We start from the raw sequence: 20,500 nt of genomic DNA on the forward strand, positions 1-20,500 counted from the left end.
CTTTAAAAAAATCTGTTTAAAAATTCTACTGTGGATGATGAGAGTAGAGAAATAGTCTGTAAGGGCACCAATGTTTGTGGCTCTCCCATTTTTAAGTCTAAGATCAACAATATTCTGAATCAGTCTATTTTTTAAAAGCCTAATTTTATATACACAAATATTTCCCTCCCTCTCAGCCACAGACACAAAAATGACCTTTTTGTATATTACTTATTTCCCAATAAATACAAAAAGATTGTATAGATTGAATACCAAAATAAGATAATAAAAAGGATATGCAATAAATTAAAAAGGCAGCTCAAATAAAGGGCAGGCATGCAGTTAAAAAAAAAAATACCAAGATTGTGGAGGTGGGGTTACTTGCCTCCTGGTTCTTGAGAAGGTGTCACACAGATACCTGAAAAACTTTGGAAAGAGCATTAGCTCCCATTCAATTCAAAGTTGCCTAGGTCTATGACATCTCTAGGAATACCTTTTGATGGGGTGGGATTAACTTGATTAGAAAAATCATTTATACTGAAAATCCATTTAAAATATAGAAGAGGCGATCCTTGAAAACCCCAACTTTTATTCTTGAAAGACAGCTGGATAAACTGGCAAATGCCAGTTTGTTGAAATTTCAAGATGGTATAAAAATGCTTCCAGGATAGAGTCAGCATTCGTGTTCACTTCAGTTCCATTCACAGATGGATTCAGCTTCCACCGGGTGCAATGCTTGAATCATTCATCCACCATTTGCCAACTTTGATTGTGAGGTACTGAATATGATGGATCAAGTTCTTAAAAATTTATTTTAAAAGAATAAATGATGCTGGAATTCTGGACCTGAGGATCGATCGTCAGTATTCAGTAAATCCAGAGATGAAACTGAAGGTGAACTGAGACTTCAGTTCTGGTTATTTCCAACTTCTCTGCGAGGATGTGTATCTCATTAAAGCTCAGTTGTGGCCACAGTTCCTTTTTGCAGATAGTCAAGTTTTAAGGTTTAAAATGCAGCCAGCCAGTGGCTGTAACAGCCGAATTAGCCATAATTCACTAGCTCTTACCGTGGAGCCATTGGGATCCAGCTCTCACTCACGCTAAGCCATTTCTTGGTAATGACCTCCATACTTAAGAGATCAAGGGAAGAACTTTAGTGAGCAGCAACCAATCCACTCAAACAGTCCACCTTGTGCTTTATGCCTGACTTCTTGTGCCTACCTCAGCAATCCCCATTGTAAAAATTGCTTTTGTTTTGGAAAAAAATTTTTTTTTGCCAACTTTTAAACTATTTTAGAAATGGATTCTAGTTCAAGCTTTGATATCTGAATTCATTTGCATCCCGGAAAACAATTCTGCAAAGAAAAGACAGGGGCCTTGGTCCAGGTTCCATGCAAAACCATTTTTTAAAATGGATCCAACCTTTGAATTCTCCAATGGCTTCTTGCATTCTTCTCTTGCCCTGTCCATGATTGTGTAAAGTTGCATTCCTTTTCATAAACTTGTACCCTCAGAACCGGGTAACTGCAAAGGCCTCTTTCTTCTCAAAGATTCCATTAAGACCTAGATCCAAAATGCCGATGGAGGTGAAGGGATAGATGCTGCAGTAGTGAGGCCTGGAGGGCTCCTAAGACCAGATTACCCAGCTACAACACAAATTCAACTATCACCAATGGATGAGTCTGGGTAACCCAGATGTGGTTTTGGTCCCAGACGTTCGAAGATCTATCCCCTCCAATGTTTTCCTGATGAATTTACGAACCTCGGTTTTAAACAACAGAAGCTGAGACTCTTGCGCAGGTGAGGAGATGCTGCTGTCCTCTTTGCAGGTTGCTGGCAGTTCCTTGGAACTTAACTGCTTTTCTCTAATTGTCTGTGACTGTTTTCTTATGGTTATTTCTCTTAACTATATTATTTTATTTTTTGTTTTCTTCGTCTGCGGCCTCCCCTGATCCCTCTCCACTAGCTCACTGGGGACGAGTAGGAAAGGGAACTCTCTAGCCAAGGGGATGGTGGTGGGGTGGGGGAGGCCAGTACGGGAAGCTGCCGCTTCAATCCTCATCCACTTCCTCACCCTCGGACTCGTCGCCACCGCCGCTGCCCCCACCGCGTCGCTCGTAAAGCTTATCCCTCTGTCGCTCCTGGATTTCTTTCATTTCATCTGCATACCGACAGAAGGCGCCTCCAAACTTGCCCCAGGCCTTGAAGGGCACGGTGATGGCATTGCGGTAGGATGGCTTCACCTCGCTCACTCGCAGGAACACCCCGTACTTGTTGCAGCCGACGTCGAAGAAGAAGCGCTTGGAGTCCACCGTGATGGAGGTGCCCTCCGGGAGCTCTCCGTACAGGCCGCCCCCAGGGCCGCCGGCGCCGCCTCCCGGGCCACCGGCCAGCTCGTCATCCTCGCCCCCGTAGTCGTCGATGAGCTTGGCGAGCGCGTCGCGGAACTCGATGAGGCCCTGCGCGGGCAGCGCGATGGTCTGGCCGCTCTGCAGGCCGCCGGGCCCGGGTCCCCCGCCGAAGCCTCCACCGCCGCGGTTTACCGTCTGACGGATGCGCAGGAAGCGGCCGCGCTGGTTCTCCTTGAGGTCCAGGTAGTACTTGCGGTTCTCGCGCACCAGGAACTCGCTCTTAAGCGCGCGGCGCGGCCCGCCGCCCTCCTCGGCGCCCGCCGCCAGCTGCTCCGGGCTGCTGGGACCCAGCTGCGCGTAGTGCTCGATGAAGTCGCCCAGCGAGTCGCGGAACTCGGCGGCCACCGCCATCGAGAGCGTGAGGCGGCTCTTGGAGCCGCCCGCGCCCACCTCGGCGATCTTGAGGAAGCGGCCCTTGGCGTTCTGCTTCACGTCCAGGTAGAAGCGCTTGTTCTGGATGTCCAGCCGCTTCGAGGCCAGCTCCTGCGTCTCCTGCTCGCCGCCAGGCCCTCCGCCGCCGCGGGGCGCGGGCTGGAAGCTGCCGGGCCCGCCGCCGCCGCCACCGCGCTCGCTGCCGCTGTCGCCGTCCGCCATCTTCTCGGCCGCCGCCTCGCCGCCGCCCGCTGCGCTCGCGCCCCCGCCCTCCGCCCTGCGGCTCGCGCTCCGGGGCCCCCCAGCCTCGCCCGCCGGCTCCTCACGCGCGCCCGCCGCTCATCGCCGGCCGCCGCCGCCCCCCATCGCCTCCGCGCCCCGCCCCCGCGGCTTCCGTGCAGCACGGCCCGCTTCCGGCGCGCGGCTCTCGTGACGTCACTCCGCCCCTCCCGCCGCCGCCTCCCGACCGGAAGACCCACACACCACGCCGGCGGGACGCAGAGGTGACGTCACTGGCCGCGCCGGGAAAGCGCCTTGCGGCTCCCAGGGTGAATCTGTTTCTGTCTGTTGATTTTGGGGGCCGCTTTCTTGACGCTTTACTGACGCTCCTGGTTTCAGAGGGTTTAGTGTACGATTAGATGACTCTCTTGCTTTGGGGCTGTGGTAAGGCAGAACATTATGCTGAGACGCACATGAATTACTCAAGAGTGGAGGCGCTCACCTCATGGCGCCCGGGAAGCAGAGACAGGAAAGGACCAGGGACATGGGATCTCTCCAGATCACACCCCAGTAACCTGTTTTCTCCAATGAGCTCCTACTTCTCAGTAATGCTACTAGATTAATAATCCTCAGGGATTAATAGATTGATTAGGTCAGAGTCTTAACGATTGGATCCAATAGCCTTCAATAAATAAGCCCGTGTTTCTAAAATAAAACAAAAAACCAGAACACCATCTTACTCTATAAACTCCCTGGATGAAGGTCCCACAGATAACTTTTTGCTTATTTACAATTGGGTGTTTTAAGTGATAGGATCTCATACAGGCTTGAACATGAGTACTAGCATCGGTTTAATATTCGTTAATCAAGTTCCCCTAAAGTTTTAAATTTGTATGTGCATGTGGGTGTGCATGTACGTGTGTGTGTGGAGGTTGGGAATAGACATGAGTGTCTGTTACTCTCCACCTTATTTGGGGAGAACATGGAACTCGTGAGTTGAGCTAGACTGGCTGTCAGTGAGCCCTAGGGATCCTCTCCAGAGCTGAGATTACAGAAGCATACTGCTGCACCCTGCTTTTTTTATTCAGCTGCTAGGGATTCAAGCTGTGTCTTCATGCTTGTGTGATAAGCAGTTAACTGCTCCTCTAGCCTGTGTTCTGATGGGCCAGATTCCTTATTTGTTTCCTCTGAGATTTCATTTGCATCTAAGCCTAGAATCCTCTCTTTTAGTTTTTTAGTAAGGGCTTATCTTTGAGAGATTTTTATGGTTTGATTTTTTAAGTACATGACTATGTTTATATTTAACTCTAGTTTATCTGCAATATACTGTGATGTCTGGCCTGAAGTTAAGAATCTAAGGCATTTCCTTCAAATGACTAACCCATTGTCCCAGCACTACTTATTGGGTAATCCTTGGAGGATAGATGTTAACAGGTGGAGACAGGGGGTAGGCTATTTTGGGCAGAGGAACATATGTCTCCAGATGGTGAGTTGTGCAGTTTGACTGGGGTCTGTGCTGAGTGGGTGGTGAACAATGGAACTGGGCACAGCTGTTCTCTGGTGGCTAGGGGAGATTCTTGATTCGGTGGGCAGGGTCCACCATAAACTGTATAAACAGGAGTCATTCTCTAACCTTGTACTTCAAGAAAGTGACCCAGGGCAAAGGAGGCCATGGTTGGGCTACAGTGGGACCCAGCACCAGCCCTTCATCAAAAGCAGTAACTATGCTGTAAAATAGGCCCAGATTTTCAGACACTCAGTGACTGGACAGTGTTGGTTTGGAAGGAGGGAGACTTTGGGAAGAGGAAAAGAAAGTTGGTAATTGGAGCTGAGGGCTCTGGTGACCGAGAATGATAATAGTGCTGGCAGATAGTGCTGGTCAGGAGTGAGCTCTTCGTGTGGGGATAATAACCCAGCACCAAACGTAGACTTCACAAAACCTCACGGGTTGCAGGGTGTTAGATGCGCCCCCCCTCCGGGTACAGGGAATCAATGAAATGTGGGACTTGATGTGGATAAAGAGAGGGCTGGAGAGATGGCTCAGTGGTTAAGAGCACTGACTGCTCTTCCAGAGGTCCTGAGTTCAATTCCCAGCAAACACATGGTGGCTCACGACCACCTGTAATGAGATCTGATGCCCTCTTCCAGTGTGTCTGAAGACAGCTACAGTATACTCTAAATAAATAAATAAATAACTCTAAATAAATAAATAAATCTTTAAAAAAAATAAAGAGTGGGGCTGGGGATTTAGCTCAGTGGTAGAGCGCTTACCTAGGAAGCGCAAGGCCCTGGGTTCGATCCCCAGCTCCGAAAAACAGAACCAAAAAAAAAAAAAAAAAAATAAAGAGAGGGGGAATAAGTTCTATGGAGGTGTGGTGAGGTGTGGGGGAAGGGGGCACCTCAGCCGGTCTATGCTGAGGCATCCCTTTCCCCTGAGGGACCAGCCATACAACTGTATAGTATAGTATAGTATAGAATAGAGTTTATTCAGGGCATGGGGAGAGGAGTCAAGAGGGTAGTAGAGGCAGAGAAAGGCAGAGAGAGAGAATAGAGGAGTAGAGGCCAGCCACAAGCACGTGGGAAGGGAGAGGGGAATGGGGAGAAAGTGGGAACAAAAAGGCAAGAGCAAGAGAGGAGCAAGAGAGAGAGGAAGGTGCCAGCAGCCCCTTTTATAGTGAGTCAGGCACACCTCACTGTTGCCAGGTAACTGTGGGGTAGAGCTTAGAAGAAATGCTAACAGGACTTTAATGCATTTTTTGGGATATCAGTTGTTTTCTTCAGTTTCTTTCTTCTTGGTGGACTTAAAGCCTTGCCCTCCAGCAAATTAAGGGTATTGTGAGACAGAGCTGTTAACTGCTTGATACCCCTAGGCAAATGTACCAGTGGCTGGTCTAGTGTTGGGATGGATGCCAGAGGTGAGGCCTAGAGACAGAGGCTGGTGAGGCCAACAGACAGGTAGCCTGGACACCACTCTCCTTGTGGGGGGAATGGAGGTCACATAAAGCAAGGGACACTTTATGGGGAGAGAGCAAAGGTAATGCTCTGGATGACCAGAGGTCACATGAACTCCTCCTCCATCAAGTTACACCACAGGACACGCTGCTCAAATCTTCCTCTTCTAAATGCTGTTTCTTTAGCCCTATTTCCCATTGTAACAGGGCGAGGCAAGATGGAAGGCAGATGTCAAAGCACTCAGCAGAAGATGTGGGCAGGAAGCGTGGGTTGAGGAGCCATCATGTGACAGTGCAGGAAAGGAAGGGAATGGACAAAGGGCATAGGCTCTTTCCTAGAGCAGCGGTTCTCAGCCTTCCTAATGCTGTGACCCTTTAATACAGTTCCTCATGTTGTGGAGACCCCCCCACCCAAAATTAGTGTTATTTCATAACTAATTTTGCTATGGATGGCAATATCTGATGTGCAGGGTATCTGATATGCCACCCCTGTATGAGGGTTACTTTGACACTCCACACACAGGAGGGGTTGAGTCCCACAGGTTGAGAACGAATGCTCTAGAGAAATCCGAGAGGCATGAAGGGTAAAGAAGGGAGGAACACGGAGACTTAACCATAATCTCACGTGAAGCCTGGAGCAATCACGGAGGATGGGCACTTGGGAAAGGGACAGGGTAGAAAGTGAGATGCATCCGTTGCCTTCTTGAGAGTTAGGAGAGAAGAGGCAACACCGGGGCCGCTGGTAGAAAAGGCAGAAGTTGAAGCCCTGGGCCACATGCTAACCTGGCTGGCCCTGTGGGGAGGGGAGGGGAATCTGGATAGAATCCTGGAGAGCAACCCTTGACATCCAGGGAGGCTGAGGAGACAGAAGTGGGTGTTTGGATACAATATACTCTGGAGTAGAGGCTGGACTCTGAGAAGCAGATGGGAGTGAACCTTACTAGGCTGAGGTGGAGGGCCAGGAGGAGGGGCCATGGGTTGGTAGTTTTGAAAGGGCCACACTTTGGTGGGAGCTGTGCCAGGAGACAGAGGAAGGGCCCATGAATTATAGGGAGCACGTGCATGGTCTTGGCCTCCTCCTCCTGGCCCCATTTTCCCTCTTAAACTTGAAATCAAATCAAGCAATATTTGCAATGGCCTGGATACGGCTCAGTAGATAAAGTGCCTACTGCATAAGCATGGACCCTGGCCATCGTGAAAACACTATGTGTGATATGTGTTATATGACCCTGGAACCTACATACTTAGGTCAGAGACAGGAGGATCCTAGGGGCTCTTTGGCTTGCCCATTTAGCTGAACTAATGAGTGCTCATGTAACAAGAGACTCAGAAGTAAGGTGGAAAAGTGATGGGGGAAAACGTTCCGGTACCCACGTGTGGCCTCCACATCTGCGGGCACGGGTGAGCACACCTACATCCAACCCATGCACGCACATAAAGCCCACCATGTGACGCACCAGTTGTAAGAGTAGTGGTCTGTGGGGGCTGGGGATTTAGCTCAGTGGTAGAGCGCTTACCTAGGAAGCGCAAGGCCCTGGGTTCGGTCCCCAGCTCCGAAAAAAAGAACCAAAAAAAAAAAAAAAAAGAGTAGTGGTCTGTGGACAGGTCCACCCAAATATTAGCGTGTCACCTCATTTACCTCTAAACTCTACGCTGCTCTCTCTCTCATCTGTCTTGTCCCCATCTATCTGTGCCTGTCCCTTTCCATTTCTCCACGTCTCTGCATTCATCTATTTCTCTGCATCTCTCCGTGTCTCTGTCTTCCTTTCCGTTTAGATTTCCTTCTGAGCTGTTTGGTAAACTAGTACGCCCATTCACACTGCAACATTTCTGCGTCTGCCTAACCAGAACAAGGGCAATCTTAGCTAACTGGAGCACCATGGTCAAACCCAAGAAATTAGCTCAGCCACGCCTGCCGTTAGCCCATCTGCAGACCCAAGAAGACAGTGCCAAGTGTCCAGACTGTACCCTCCGCAGCATGCAGACCCCTACCGGATTCAGGTCACAGAGTCTGCTCCCCTTACTCCGTGGCCAGCTCTGGGCCCCTGTTCTCCACATCAGCAGCATTCTGAACTATGAAAGCTGGTTCACCCTTCTCCGGGTTTAAAGGTGCTTTTTGGCCACACTCTGCAACCGTCTGCTGCTCTGGCCCTTCCAACTTCCCACAGGGCACTCAAGGTTGCCCGTGTGCCAACCAGCCTGTGCCTAAGGCTAGAAGAAGGGGGAAGAGGTGGTTGAAGGCCAGGGTCATTAGGGCAGGGGCTAGCAGGAAGATGTGGGGCCCCACAAAAGGGTTTGTGATTGTATCTAAAGTGGAACCATGTTTAGCTCTAAGGTCCTGTGGTCTGAGCTGCTTGTAAGTCCCTGGTCTTTTTTTGGCTCTTTCCCATTTGTGATAAAAGCAGACCAAGGGGAAGCAGGTAAGCCTCCCAAGAGCTGCCAGGAGAACAGGGCGGTTCATGTCCCAGGTCAGGCCTCCCATGCTGCAGACACACACATGCTAGCTTGATAATTGTGGGCCACATGTACTACTGTTCAGGTCCCCATCAAGATCTTGGATTCATGTGACCAAAAGCAAGTTTGTGGACTGTATTAACAGTCCACAGTTACTACCTCACCCTGACTGTGCCGCAGCTGTGCCGATATTTATTCCGGGCCTCCTTGTCCTCTGTGAGGTGGAAAATTGATTCCCTGCGTGAATGCTGGGTCTTAGGAAGCATAGTTTCTCAGCCTCTGGGCTTAGCAGTCAGCTGTGGCACCTCTTGTCGTATGGCTTCTGTCGCACTTGAAAGGCTGGGGACACCACGTGAGGCACCGCTGCCTCCAGTCCCCAGGATGCACATGCTGGGACCCAGAGCCCTTCTACAACCTGACTTCCCACCGTCTAGTGACTTTCTTCACCCTGTGGGCCACTCCTACTCCTCACCTGCAGATGAAGATGCTCATGTACCTCTCACAAGGCTACCTGAGTGCACTATGGCTCCGTGGGTAGGCCTGGCTCCTCCACGATCACAAACACTCTCTGTTGATGATGCTATTCATTGAAGTTACTCAACTCCTAGAAGGAAGTTTTTTTTTTGTTTGTTTGTTTGTTTTTTTTTTTTTTTTTTTTTTAGCTAATGTTGAATTGTGAGACCATACAAATGAAGTCCAGATACACTTTTCTCCTTCTTGGGACGAATATTTGTTGCAAAAAAAAAAAAAAAAAGCTGAAACTTCAAATGGGATGAAAAAAATCTTAGCATGGGATGGTCAGAGAGAATGGTAGGTGGTAAGGAAGAGACAGGTCTGGGGAGGTCAGGGGAGGGGCACACACACAGCCCTGGTGGGACACTTGCTTCCCTCATGGGCTTCTGCCAACAGCTGACTGTACAGGGCCTCCATGTAGACTCCCAGCTGCCAGCCAGCCTTGGCTGAAGCCAGCTGTTGTGTCCACAAAGCCTCCAGTTAGGATCTTCATCCCAGCTGTTATGGGGAACAGGTTTGCCCTTTCCAGGCACACTATAGGTCACTTGTGGGTTTTCTGCAGAGCCTGCCAACAGCCCATCTGCTCTGGCTTCTCACTCACCCTGAGAGGCCCAATCCTCCCCTTGTCCACTGGCACCCCCCATTTCCTGGGGATTCTGTCTCCCCTGAACCTTCCAGAAGGTCTACTGGCTTAGAATCAGACCCCTGCCTGGTTGCTCCGTCTGCCCTTCTGCTTGATTAGAGCAAGGGTCTCCCACAGGCTGGATGATGTTCAAGTCTGTACTGAGCATGAGGAGAGCCATGTGGCAAGGGAGAGGGTTTCTGGGGTCACCAAAAAGGATGATAGCATGGACAGTACCTATAGTTTTTTTTAAAATGTCTTTAGCTGAAGGAACATAGGGAAGCAGAATATTCAACCCTGTCCCTGGACTGGTAGGATAGCTTAGTGGGTAATGCTTAACATACAAACCTGACAACCAGAGGTTGTTGATACCAAAACCCACGTCAACTTGAAAGGACAGACAAGATTCCACCACAAAGTTGTCCTGTCACCTCCACGTGTGTTATGATACGTGTGCACCCATCTACACATTGTATACAAGCATACACAGTGAGTAAAGGCATTTAAAAATTGCAAATTTTGCTGGATGTTTTTTCTAAATTTTCAAGGTATGACTTTTTTTACTACATAGCTCAAGATGACTTTGAATTTTTGGTCCTCTTACCTTCCAAAGTTCTGGGAGAGAGGTACTCTCTCAACTGATTTTAGTACATAACGAATCGACAGTTTTGTTTTGAAAGAGCTCTCAGTCGCTCAGGCTTCCTGGGGCTCACAATGTAGCTCTGTCCGGCCTTGAGCCTTACCGTGATGCTCCTGCCCTCTGCCCGCTTCGTTTTAGCACTTATGGATTATGGGCGTGGGCCACCACAGCTGGCTCCAGAGTTCTAATTGATCTAGAAGAACTGAGATGTTACATCTGTGAATCAGCAGGCCTCGTTCCCTCCCCTTCTTGCCCTCGACAGTTACCACGTTGGCCTGAGTCGGGCTGCTTTCCTGTAAATGGAACGAGGCTGTGTTTGTGCATCTGTGACTGGCTTACTTCACAGAGCACAATGTCGTCAAGGTTTGCTCCTGTTGATCGCAGATTTGCATTTCTCCCTAAGACCGGTTCACCAAACATGTGCAATGTGTCCCACTGTCTTTTCACTCACGCGGTGTGGACAATACCGCTGTGAGCAGGGAGCCATACCTCCTTGAGATCCTGACTTCCAGGCTAAGGATGTTGTACAGTGATAGAGGATTGGCCTAGCACATACATGGTTCAGTTTCAAGTACAGCAAAAATAAATATAAGCCCAGCTGGGGATGTCTGGATCATACAGTAATTCTGCTTTTAAGTTTTGGACCCATCTCTGTACTGCTTCTACAGAAATAGTTGCATTGTGCTCTTCAAGATGTCCTCCCTCCCTCCCTCCCTCCCTCCCTCCCTCCCTCCCTCCCTTCCATCTTTCCTTCCAGGAAATAAAGTCTCACCCGCAAGACAATACAGGCTACTGTCACTGCTCTCCTTTGCTCACCAGACCTGACAAGACCCTACTGCTGGAGACACCGTACACTTCAGTCACAGGACCTGGAGAAACCAAGCTGGCACTGACCAGGAAACCTCCCACCTGCTGGCTAACTTGTATACCCAGCTCGTGTACTAAGAGAGGGTGCCGCTGTAGGCTGCAGTATGGGCGGGTGCTGGGTGTCGATAATCTTACCCGTCTGTGAAACCTGGGAGACGCGATAATGATTAACACGGCAAGATTTGCCAGTGGATGCAAGGTGGCACGAGTGCTGTAGTGGTAACCAACTGTGCTCTGATCAGATTTAAGGCCCGCTCCACAGGAGGAAGCACATGCCCGATGCTGTAAACCTAGCCGAGAACCCATGGTTAGGAGCGCACAGACCCGAGGGCTGAACTACCCCCATTATTCTGCTAAATGGACACAGTTATCAAACTGCCCTCTAAGTCCTTATCTCTCAGACCCGATTAGATGAGATTCCTTCTGCAGCGGCAGGCGGCTAGTGCAGAAACTCACAACTGATCAAATGCAGACAGTGTCAGAGGAGGGTTCAACCACAAATGAGGCGTCTCTGTCTCCTTCCCTCCCTGCCCTCAAGATTCAGGCTCATCCAAAGAGCTTGAGTCAGAGGCTGAACAGGACTGAAGCAAAGCAGCGTCTTCTGGACATGAAAAGGTCACTACATCCATGAACTCAGCAGCTGTGGGTGCCCACCAGATGAATGCCTGCAACGTTCCAGCAGGAGGGGGGGGGGCTCAGGAGTCCTCGCCCCTAACAAGAGCCACGGACAGTTACTGGCTTCTGGGGGAGGGAGACTCAGTTTTCTTTAAGGCTGTGATCATCTGCTGTGTGGATGGCACCGTACCCAGCAGGACAATATAGACATCAGAAACTGGTCTTGACGAGTTATTTAAAACAAAACAAAACACACGCGCATACACACAAAGTCGTGGTGGATCTGGTCAGGAGTTAGAGAGAAATATGGTGAAATGACGAAAATACATTGTATAAACTCCTCAAAGAATTGATATTTTTAAAAACCTATTAGAGTTAAGAAAAAAATAAATCAAAGAATTAGGGTCTCACTGTGTAGTTGAGGTGTCTAGACCTTGGAACCCTCCCTCCCCCACGTCTCCCAATCGCTGGGATTTCAGGCATGTGCCACCATGCTCACCTCAAGGCGCTCTTAATGATAGCCTGTTCTGATTAATTGCCAATAAACAGTGTACAGGGAGCCACAGAATCCCTGGTCCTCAAATCAACGACCTAGGGAGTATGGGACATTTGTGAAGTCTGAGGTGGGGCCATGTCACTGAGATACTGCTATAGGTCCCTTTAGATTCTTGTGCTGCGGGGTTGGGGATTTAGCTCAGTGGTAGAGCGCTTGCCTAGATTCTTGTGCTGCTCTGAGCTGTGCCTGCCCCCACCTGGACTGCTCAACCCGAACAGGAAACGAAGCACACTTCATCTGTCAAGATAGCGCTGGAACAATTTCAGCTAGGTGAACGGTGACTGGGAGGATAGGCTGACTCTAGGGAACCCTCTAGCCACCTCAGTGGATTGTGTAGGAAGCCAAGAGTCACTGCATAAAAGGCTGCAGTCCGCTGCTGAGCTCAGCCTGGCCACCCTTAGCTATGGAGACCGTCTAGGGCCACACCTTCCCCTTAGCAAAGGTCTGCTGTGTGTCTCCTGTGTTTCTCCTTCTCATCTGTAAGACTCGGGTGTGAGGGTCAACTTTTCAGTCAAACAGCATATATTGTGAAAGGACTTGACTCAGCCCAGGACATACCAAGACCAAGTTCTCAGCACAAAGGGAATGTGTTTGCCCCCGTGAGACAAAGACAGGAGACAGAGGACAAGAGAGAAGGGAAAAGAAACAAGGGATATTAGCCCCAGAGGGACAAAGGACTGCCTCTGGATAGACAAAAGACAGAAGTAGCCCATAGGCAATGGGCAGTTTATAAAGGAAAAGGGGAAAGCCTTGTTAGGACGAGTTGGTTTGTTTTGATTGGGTGTGTCAACTAGGGAAGCCAAAAGGGGAATTTTGATTGCTTCACTTCCATACTTTGACCATGGTGGTCTGGTCAAGAAGAGGAAGTGGCCAAATAATGGAATAGATCTTGCGGGATAGCTTTACTAATACAATTTAGCAGATTAGCAAGGGGAGAAGAGTAAAAGCAAACCTGTCTGCACCACCTCTGCCATGCCCTGTCTGCTAAAACCATCCATATACCCAAGTCATTCCCAATGTCCACCATGCTCAGGTCTGCTAGACGTTCCCAATGTCCACCCTGCTGCCACCCCCTAAGCTGGAACCCTACCACTTGGATTCTTGGCAAGGCCGACCCTGTGGCTAGTCCCACCTGTGTGCATCTCTAATCACCTCCCACTGCCAACTCTGCCCACTGACACCACCCCCTGCCCCCACTCCACCTCCAACCCCACCCTGCTCAATTGCCCACAGCCAGTGCTGGCCTTTAACCTTATAAGGTTCTCTTTCAGCTTTCATTGATTTGCTGTGGGGCCATCTTAAGCTCTCTAGTCCAGCTTTCTGCACACACACACACACACACACACACACACACACACACACACACGCACACGCACACACACACACCCGCTGTCCCACTCTGCTCCACATGCAGAGTGGAATGCCGACTTTGTTACCTCTGCCTTGGACTACATGTGGCTGAGACCAGTCCACTGAACTCCCTGTGGTCCCTTTCCCCACCGCTGTCCCCACTGTCAGATGTCTAACCACACCAGCTGTTCTGAAATCACCAGCATTTACTCAGGATCAGAAAAGAAGCCCACCTCAAGTCCACCAAAGCCTTGAATATACCTTATTACCAAGTGCTGCTGCTCTGTCTTCAGAGTACAAAAAGGTAAACAGATATTGAGAGAAAGTATCCATCTGATAAATCTCCTGCCTGTTGGTTCAGGCAAACCCTAGGAAGCCTATCCCCTTTGTTCTCCAGTTGAATTGTTTCTTTTTAAAGGATATTTTTATTAAAAACTTACTAAAATATTAAACACAATTTTAAATGAAAACACTGTCATGCCAAGTGCTATTGACCCAGGTGGACCTGTTCCCTGATATTTTTTTCTGGTTATTTTTTTCTGGCTTGCTACTTTTCTATTTCTGTTTTCTATCAATACATCTATTTCGGGGCTGTAATTATATGGTATATCATTAGATATAAGACACTGAAAGCAGCAGTTTCTCCTCCCTGCTTTTATTATTGCATAAATGTGTTTCTGTTGCCTAGGAATTAGCAGTTTATTTTATAAAGGTATTATGTATGTTAGGTATTTGAGTGTATGACACTCATGCTTGCTACCTCCCCTACTTGCACTTTTTTTTTTTTAAGATTTTGTTTATTTTATATATATGATGAGTACACATTAGCTGCCTTCAGACACACCAGAAGAGGGCATCGGGTGATGGTTGTGAGCCAACATATGGTCGCTGGGAATTGAACTCAGGTCCTCTGGAGGAGCAGTCAGTGCTCTTAACCACTGAGCCATCTCTCCAGCCCCCACCACTTGGATTCTTGGCAAGACCAACATGACAGAAGAGTGTATCAGATCCCATTATAAATGATTGTGAGCCACCATGAGGGTACTGGGAATTGAACTCAGGACCTCTGAAAGAGCAGCCAGTGCTCTAAACCACTGAGCCATCTCTCCATCTCCAGGATTACCAGCTTAAACGAGTTGATATTTATGTGTTCTGTGGTTGGTGGTTGGGCCTTTCCAGTTTTTGGTTGGTAAGCAAACTCATCTGTGTAGCTCTTTTTTTAAGATTTATTTTTGGCCCGGTCCTTTCCGCTCGGCCGTTCTCCTGTACAGGAGGCAGCCATGGCGCCCGGCCGGAATGGCATGATCCTGAAGCCCCTCTTCCACAAGGACTGGCAGCAGCGAGTGGACACGTGGTTCAACCAGCCGGCCCGCAAGATCTGCAGACGCAAGGCCCGGCAGGCGAAAGCGCGCCGCATCGCCCCTCGCCCCGCGTCCGGTCCCATCAGGCCCATCGTGAGGTGCCCTACAGTTAGATACCACACCAAGGTCCGGGCTGGCAGGGGCTTCAGCCTGGAGGAGCTCAGGGTGGCTGGTATCCACAAGAAAATGGCACGCACCATCGGCATCTCCGTGGACCCAAGGAGGCGAAACAAATCCACGGAGTCACTGCAGGCCAACGTGCAGCGCCTGAAGGAGTACCGCTCCAAGCTCATACTTTTCCCCAGGAAGCCTTCTGCTCCGAAGAAGGGAGACAGTTCTGCTGAAGAACTTAAATTGGCCACGCAGCTAACAGGACCTGTGATGCCCATCCGGAATGTGTACAAAAAGGAGAAGGCCAGAGCCATCACGGAAGAGGAGAAGAACTTTAAGGCTTTCGCCAGCCTTCGCATGGCCCGAGCCAATGCCCGGCTCTTCGGCATCCGAGCAAAGAGGGCGAAAGAAGCCGCAGAGCAAGACGTTGAGAAGAAGAAGTAATGCGCGGCTGGAGAGTTGTAATAAATTTTCCATAAAGCAAAAAAAAAAAAAAGATTTATTTTTATTTTCATTTATGTCCCTGTGTCTGTCTGTCTGTCTGTCTCTGTGAGTGTGTGTGCATGTGTGCATGAGTGTGTGAGTGAGTGTGTGAGTGTGAGTGAGTGTGTGTGCGAGTGTGTGAGTGTGTGCATGTGTGTGTGCGTGAGTGAGTGTGTGTGTGTGTGTGTGTATGTGTGTGTGTGTGTGTAAAGCCAGAAGAGGGCCCTGGAGGTGTGGTTACAAGTAGTTGTGAGCTACACAACACGAATGCTAAGATGAAACTCAGGTCTCTGATGCCCAAGGTACTGTGACCCAGTAAATTTTCAAGACCACCAATAGGTCACGGGTAGATATTGGCCTCTCCACTACGGTGTCACAGATTAAGCACAACTTTCACACCGTACAGATCTATGGTTATTTCCTTCCCTCCTTCCTCGTTATTTTAAGACAGGGTTTTGCTATGTGGTTAAGACTGGTCTTGAATTTAATTTGTTGTCCAGATTGACCTTAAATTGACAGTGATCCTCCTGCCTCAACTTACAAAATTTCCGGGGCCTTGGAGATGCGCTGCTGCCTTCAGAGGCATCCAGCCTTTTGACATTGTGACATTTTAGGCTGTTTCCATAGCTCCCCTGAGTTCAAATTCCAGCAACCACATGGAGGCTCAACCATCTATAATGGGATGTGATGTCCTCCCTCTTCTGGAGTGTGTGAAGACAGCTACAGTGTACTTATATATAATAAATAAATAAATCTTTAAAAACAAAGTTACTGTTCCATGGGCCTGCACATGCCCTGCTGTAGGAGAGACTTCCTTGACCATCTGGCTTTTCATCCGGACCACCCACACCCACTCCCGGTTGAACTCCAGTTGCCTTCAGTGTGACCCGGAGTCACTGTCCAGCCACACCACAGGAGTCCTGCTGCAGGAAAAGCCCCATCCATCCCCCCTCTCTCCACCTGTCCATCCTGCTTAGCATCTCTTAACAATAAGGAGTGTGGGGGAGGTGGGTGCGGGAGGGGGAGGGGAACACCCGGCCACTATCTAGAGAAAATAAGCCAGTGTTTGATAATAACAAACAAACAATTAAGCAACGACCTCCATGCTGGCTACAGCACTGTTGTGGTTCCGTGGCACCCTGTGTAGCCAGATTTTTTTTGTCTACTTTATTGGTTTCTTATATCTACCACCCTTTTCATCCCCATTGTCTTCCAACCCCCCCAATTCTAGGTAGGAGAGAAGGAAGGTTAGAGGGGAAAAGAGGCGTTGATCTTGTTAGACTACTTCCTGCTGATTAGGGGTGGGGAAGTTCCTTAGGGCAATCTCTGTATCCAATTTCTTCCTCTAAACCACTGGACAGACCCCAGCAACCGGAGCCAGCAGCAGCCTCTCAGGGCGCTGGCGTTTTTATACTCTCTCAAGAGTCCCCAGATTTCCAAACAGACACTGTCTTCAGCTGCAGAATCACGCCCCTGCCAGAGGTACTCCATCTGTGGACCCAGAGAGGACTGGATGGCAACAGAGAAATTGAACAGTTTTAACTGGAGGTGTGGCAAAATTCCATTTGATTTCCCCATTTTATTTAAATTCCTTACAAACATAAGAGGTGCAGGGGTGGGGCACACAGCTTTAATCCCAGCACCTGGGGGGCAGAGGAAGATGCATCTGTAGGAGTTTGAGGCCAGCCTGGTCTATATAGTAGGTTCCAGGAGAGGCAGAGATGTATATTAACAACTTTGTCTCGGGCTGGAGAGATGGCTCAGCGGTTAAGAGCACTGATTGCTCTTCCAGAGGTCCTGAGTTCAATTCCCAGCAACCACATGGTGGTTCACAACCATCTGTAAAGGATCCGATGCCCTCTTCTGGTGTGTCTGAAGAGAGCAACAGTGTACTTATATATAATAAATGAATAAATCTTAAAAAAAAAAGATGCTGTTAAAAAAAAAACAACTTTGTCTCAAAAACAACAACAACAAAAATCAAATGAACTTGTTTAGTCAAGGAACCAAGGTGCACATTTTACACATCAAAGCAGACCTGGCCTCCAGGTTAGGGTCTCCCAGCATTCCTCAGAGTCTCCTCCCTATATAATCCAGACATTTTGGTCTTCTCTTTCCTTCTCTCTGTCTCTGCCTCTCTATCTCTGTCTCTCTCTGTCTCTCTGTTTCTGTCTCTGTGTCTCTGTCTCTCTTTCTCTCTGTCTCTCTGTCTCTCTTTCTGAGATCTCTGTCTCTCTGTCTCTCTCTCTCCCCCTCTGGGCTCTCTCTTTTTCTTCCTCCTCCCTCCCCTTTTCTTTCCCCATGGTGACTCCCCTGGCCTCCTTGTTTCACTGATGGAGAAATAACTTCTCAGAGCTTTTCAAAATGCAGTTGAAGGCATGCAGTTCACACACATGGAACTTAAGTGCAGCCAAATAAGGAGCGCTCCCCTCAGAGGCCTGTGTGTTGGCTAGGGGATCCCCCACCTCTAATCTCAGGCCCAGATCCCCTCTCTCCAGGAACGAGATAGCACTTACCTAGAAGGCCAGTAGTGCAGATAAACTGGACTATGTTATATAGTATATATGATATATATATATATATGTTATATATATGTTTATATAGTTATATAGTAAGTTTATAATTTAGTCATCCTAAATGTGGTTTTGGGGAAACCATGCACTTGGACTCACATACTCTGATGCAGAGGCAAGAGAGCCACAAGAGACCCATCCATCCATTCAAAAATTGCTTTTGGCCTCCCAGAGACTGTGGCATTTGTTTAGGTTATGAATATGTATTGGCCACCTGCTAAGAGTGGCATTCTGAAAAGGTGACTTTTCAGCCTTTCCTGGGGAACGAGGCAGGTTCACCTATCCTGAGAGTTGGAGGACAGGCAGGAAACCCAGCTTTAACTGACAGAGACACCCAGGAGGGATTTCTGGAACAACAGGCTCCCTCCAGAACCCCCTTCAGAGCAGTACCTCAGAAAACAGAGAAACAGAGCAGTCAGGGAGTGTCCCCAGATCCATGGACTCTGTCTGAGGGAGGAGCCAGGCTGCAGGAGCACCTGGGAAAAGAGCAGAAGGCGTCTGTCTCCCAGGGAAGAGCTGGACATTGAGGTGTGGCAGCCTGGAAAAGAGATGGGGTGAGACAGGGCAGCTGCAAACCTGGTTGAAGGGACAGGGTGGTTCCTGTGTCCTCAGCACACCCGAGAGGGTCCTAGGAAGGGACTGGTGCAACTTTCCCACCCATAGCCAGAGCTTTGGGGGTGTGTGGACCCTGCTCAAGGCTTCCTGTAGTCCCAGTTGTCCTGTGCGGCCCTGTGAAGGCCAAGCCCAGGGCTTGTGAATCAAGGGCCTCATGTCGTCCTGAGAGGTCAAAGCAGTCCCTCTCAGAGGCCTCACACCTATGCCTTCCCAGCTAATGTCCCCCCCACCCCCCAGCTTCCCAGGGAAGGGCTGAATCACAGAAAGGAAAGAGGTCCATGACAGATGGGACACCTAGGAACTCGATCATGACTCTCTGTGATACCCTATCCTCACCCAGAGTTCTAGTCAGGGATGGCACAGGAAATAGGTCCACCTGTGCTCTCCTGCCCCCTAATGGTCACCCCATCTTAGCAGCACAGAACTGGACCTTCACAGTCAGAACTTGGCGATTATTCATTCCCAGGGGCCGGAAATCTTTGCTGAGCACCAGCAAATCCCCTTTCCTCCCCAACTTGCTTCTTGGTCATGATGTTTGTGCAGGAATAGAAACCCTGACTAAGACATGCTTTTTGGGTTGTTTCTTTGAGTTTGTTGTTGTTTTGGTTTTTGGATGGTTTTTCTGTAAGCCATCCTGGAACTTGCTCTGTAGACCAGGCTGACCTTGAATTCACAGAGCTCTGCCTGCGTCTGCCTCCAGAGTACTGGGGCTAAAAGTCGTGCACCACCATGCCCAGTCTTATTTTGTTATAAACGTAATAGTTAGGCAGATATATGCCTTTAAGCCCAGCACTGGTTGAGGACAGCCAGAGCTATTACAGAGAAATCCTGTCTTGAAAAAACAAAAAGTAATAAAAATAAAATATTGTATCATTTTGATATTGATTGTACACTGAACTGCTCATGTTGTGAATAAGGTATGATAAATAAAATATGATTAAAGTCTAGTTCATCTGCATCTCTTTGTTCCTAATATGTCTGTCAGAAAGCTTTTCTGTTCCTTCCAGGCTCATTTCTGCTTCCGTTAGGGAGTATTCTTTTTTTTTTTTTTTTTTTTTTCCGGAGCTGGGGACCGAACCCAGGGCCTTGCGCTTCCTAGGCAAGCGCTCTACCACTGAGCTAAATCCCCAACCCCAGGGAGTATTCTTCTAGATCATTGCACCCTGGACATTCAGATCACAAAGACATGCAATGTCTCCACGTCGCTGCTCCCAACTCTCTGTTTGGTGGTTTGAAAAGCACTGCTCAGAGTGGCCTGGTAGTGCATGTGTAAGCCCAGCTCTCAGGACAAGAAAGATCAGAAATGCAGGTCTGTCTTAGGCTACCTGTTACTACTTCAAGGCCAGACTGGATATGACCGAGCCAGCTCAGTCAACAGGTTCTCCAGGGCAGGACCAAGGATTAAAAAGAAAACAGACGGGGCTGGGGATTTGGCTCAGTGGCAGAGCGCTTGCCTAGGAAGCGCAAGGCCCTGGGTTCGGTCCCCAGCTCCGAAAAAAAGAACCAAAAAAAAAAAAAAAAAAAAAACAGACAATTAGACAACATTGTAGCATGACCCCAGCCAGTTCTGAGGCTGCGGAGGGTTTATTTTTTTTTCCTAGTCTGCTTTTATACCATTTTAATTACATGCAGGTAATAAGGTCAGTTCTAGGTTAAGGGAACAAGGGAGACAATAAACAGGAGCAGTCAAGGAACAAGCAAGGCGATAAACAAAGTCCTATGATTACTGTTTCCAGGGGCTTATCAGGATGACCAAGATACCTGAGCCCATTTCCCTGTCCTAGCCCAATGTCAAATCCCTACCTGAG

General features: G+C 48.9%; 2 protein-coding genes across 2 annotated transcripts; one reads left to right on the top strand and one right to left on the bottom strand.

Annotated features, from left to right (window-relative positions):
- Window positions 1-527: 527 nt before the first annotated feature.
- Window positions 528-3,011, bottom strand: Purb (purine rich element binding protein B). The gene has a single exon (NM_001017503.2). It carries the CDS (start codon window positions 2,982-2,984, stop codon window positions 2,031-2,033), a length of 954 nt encoding a protein of 317 aa, NP_001017503.2. The 5' UTR covers window positions 2,985-3,011; the 3' UTR covers window positions 528-2,030.
- A 9,804-nt stretch (window positions 3,012-12,815) lies between these two features.
- Window positions 12,816-19,639, top strand: LOC100360491 (60S ribosomal protein L13-like). Its single transcript, XM_063273845.1, has one exon. It carries the CDS (start codon window positions 14,830-14,832, stop codon window positions 15,463-15,465), a length of 636 nt encoding a protein of 211 aa, XP_063129915.1. The 5' UTR covers window positions 12,816-14,829; the 3' UTR covers window positions 15,466-19,639.
- The last annotated feature ends 861 nt before the right edge of the window (window positions 19,640-20,500 follow it).

Source organism: Rattus norvegicus, chromosome 14 (genome assembly GCF_036323735.1).
Source record: "Rattus norvegicus strain BN/NHsdMcwi chromosome 14, GRCr8, whole genome shotgun sequence".
NCBI classification, from domain to species: Eukaryota; Metazoa; Chordata; class Mammalia; order Rodentia; family Muridae; genus Rattus; species Rattus norvegicus.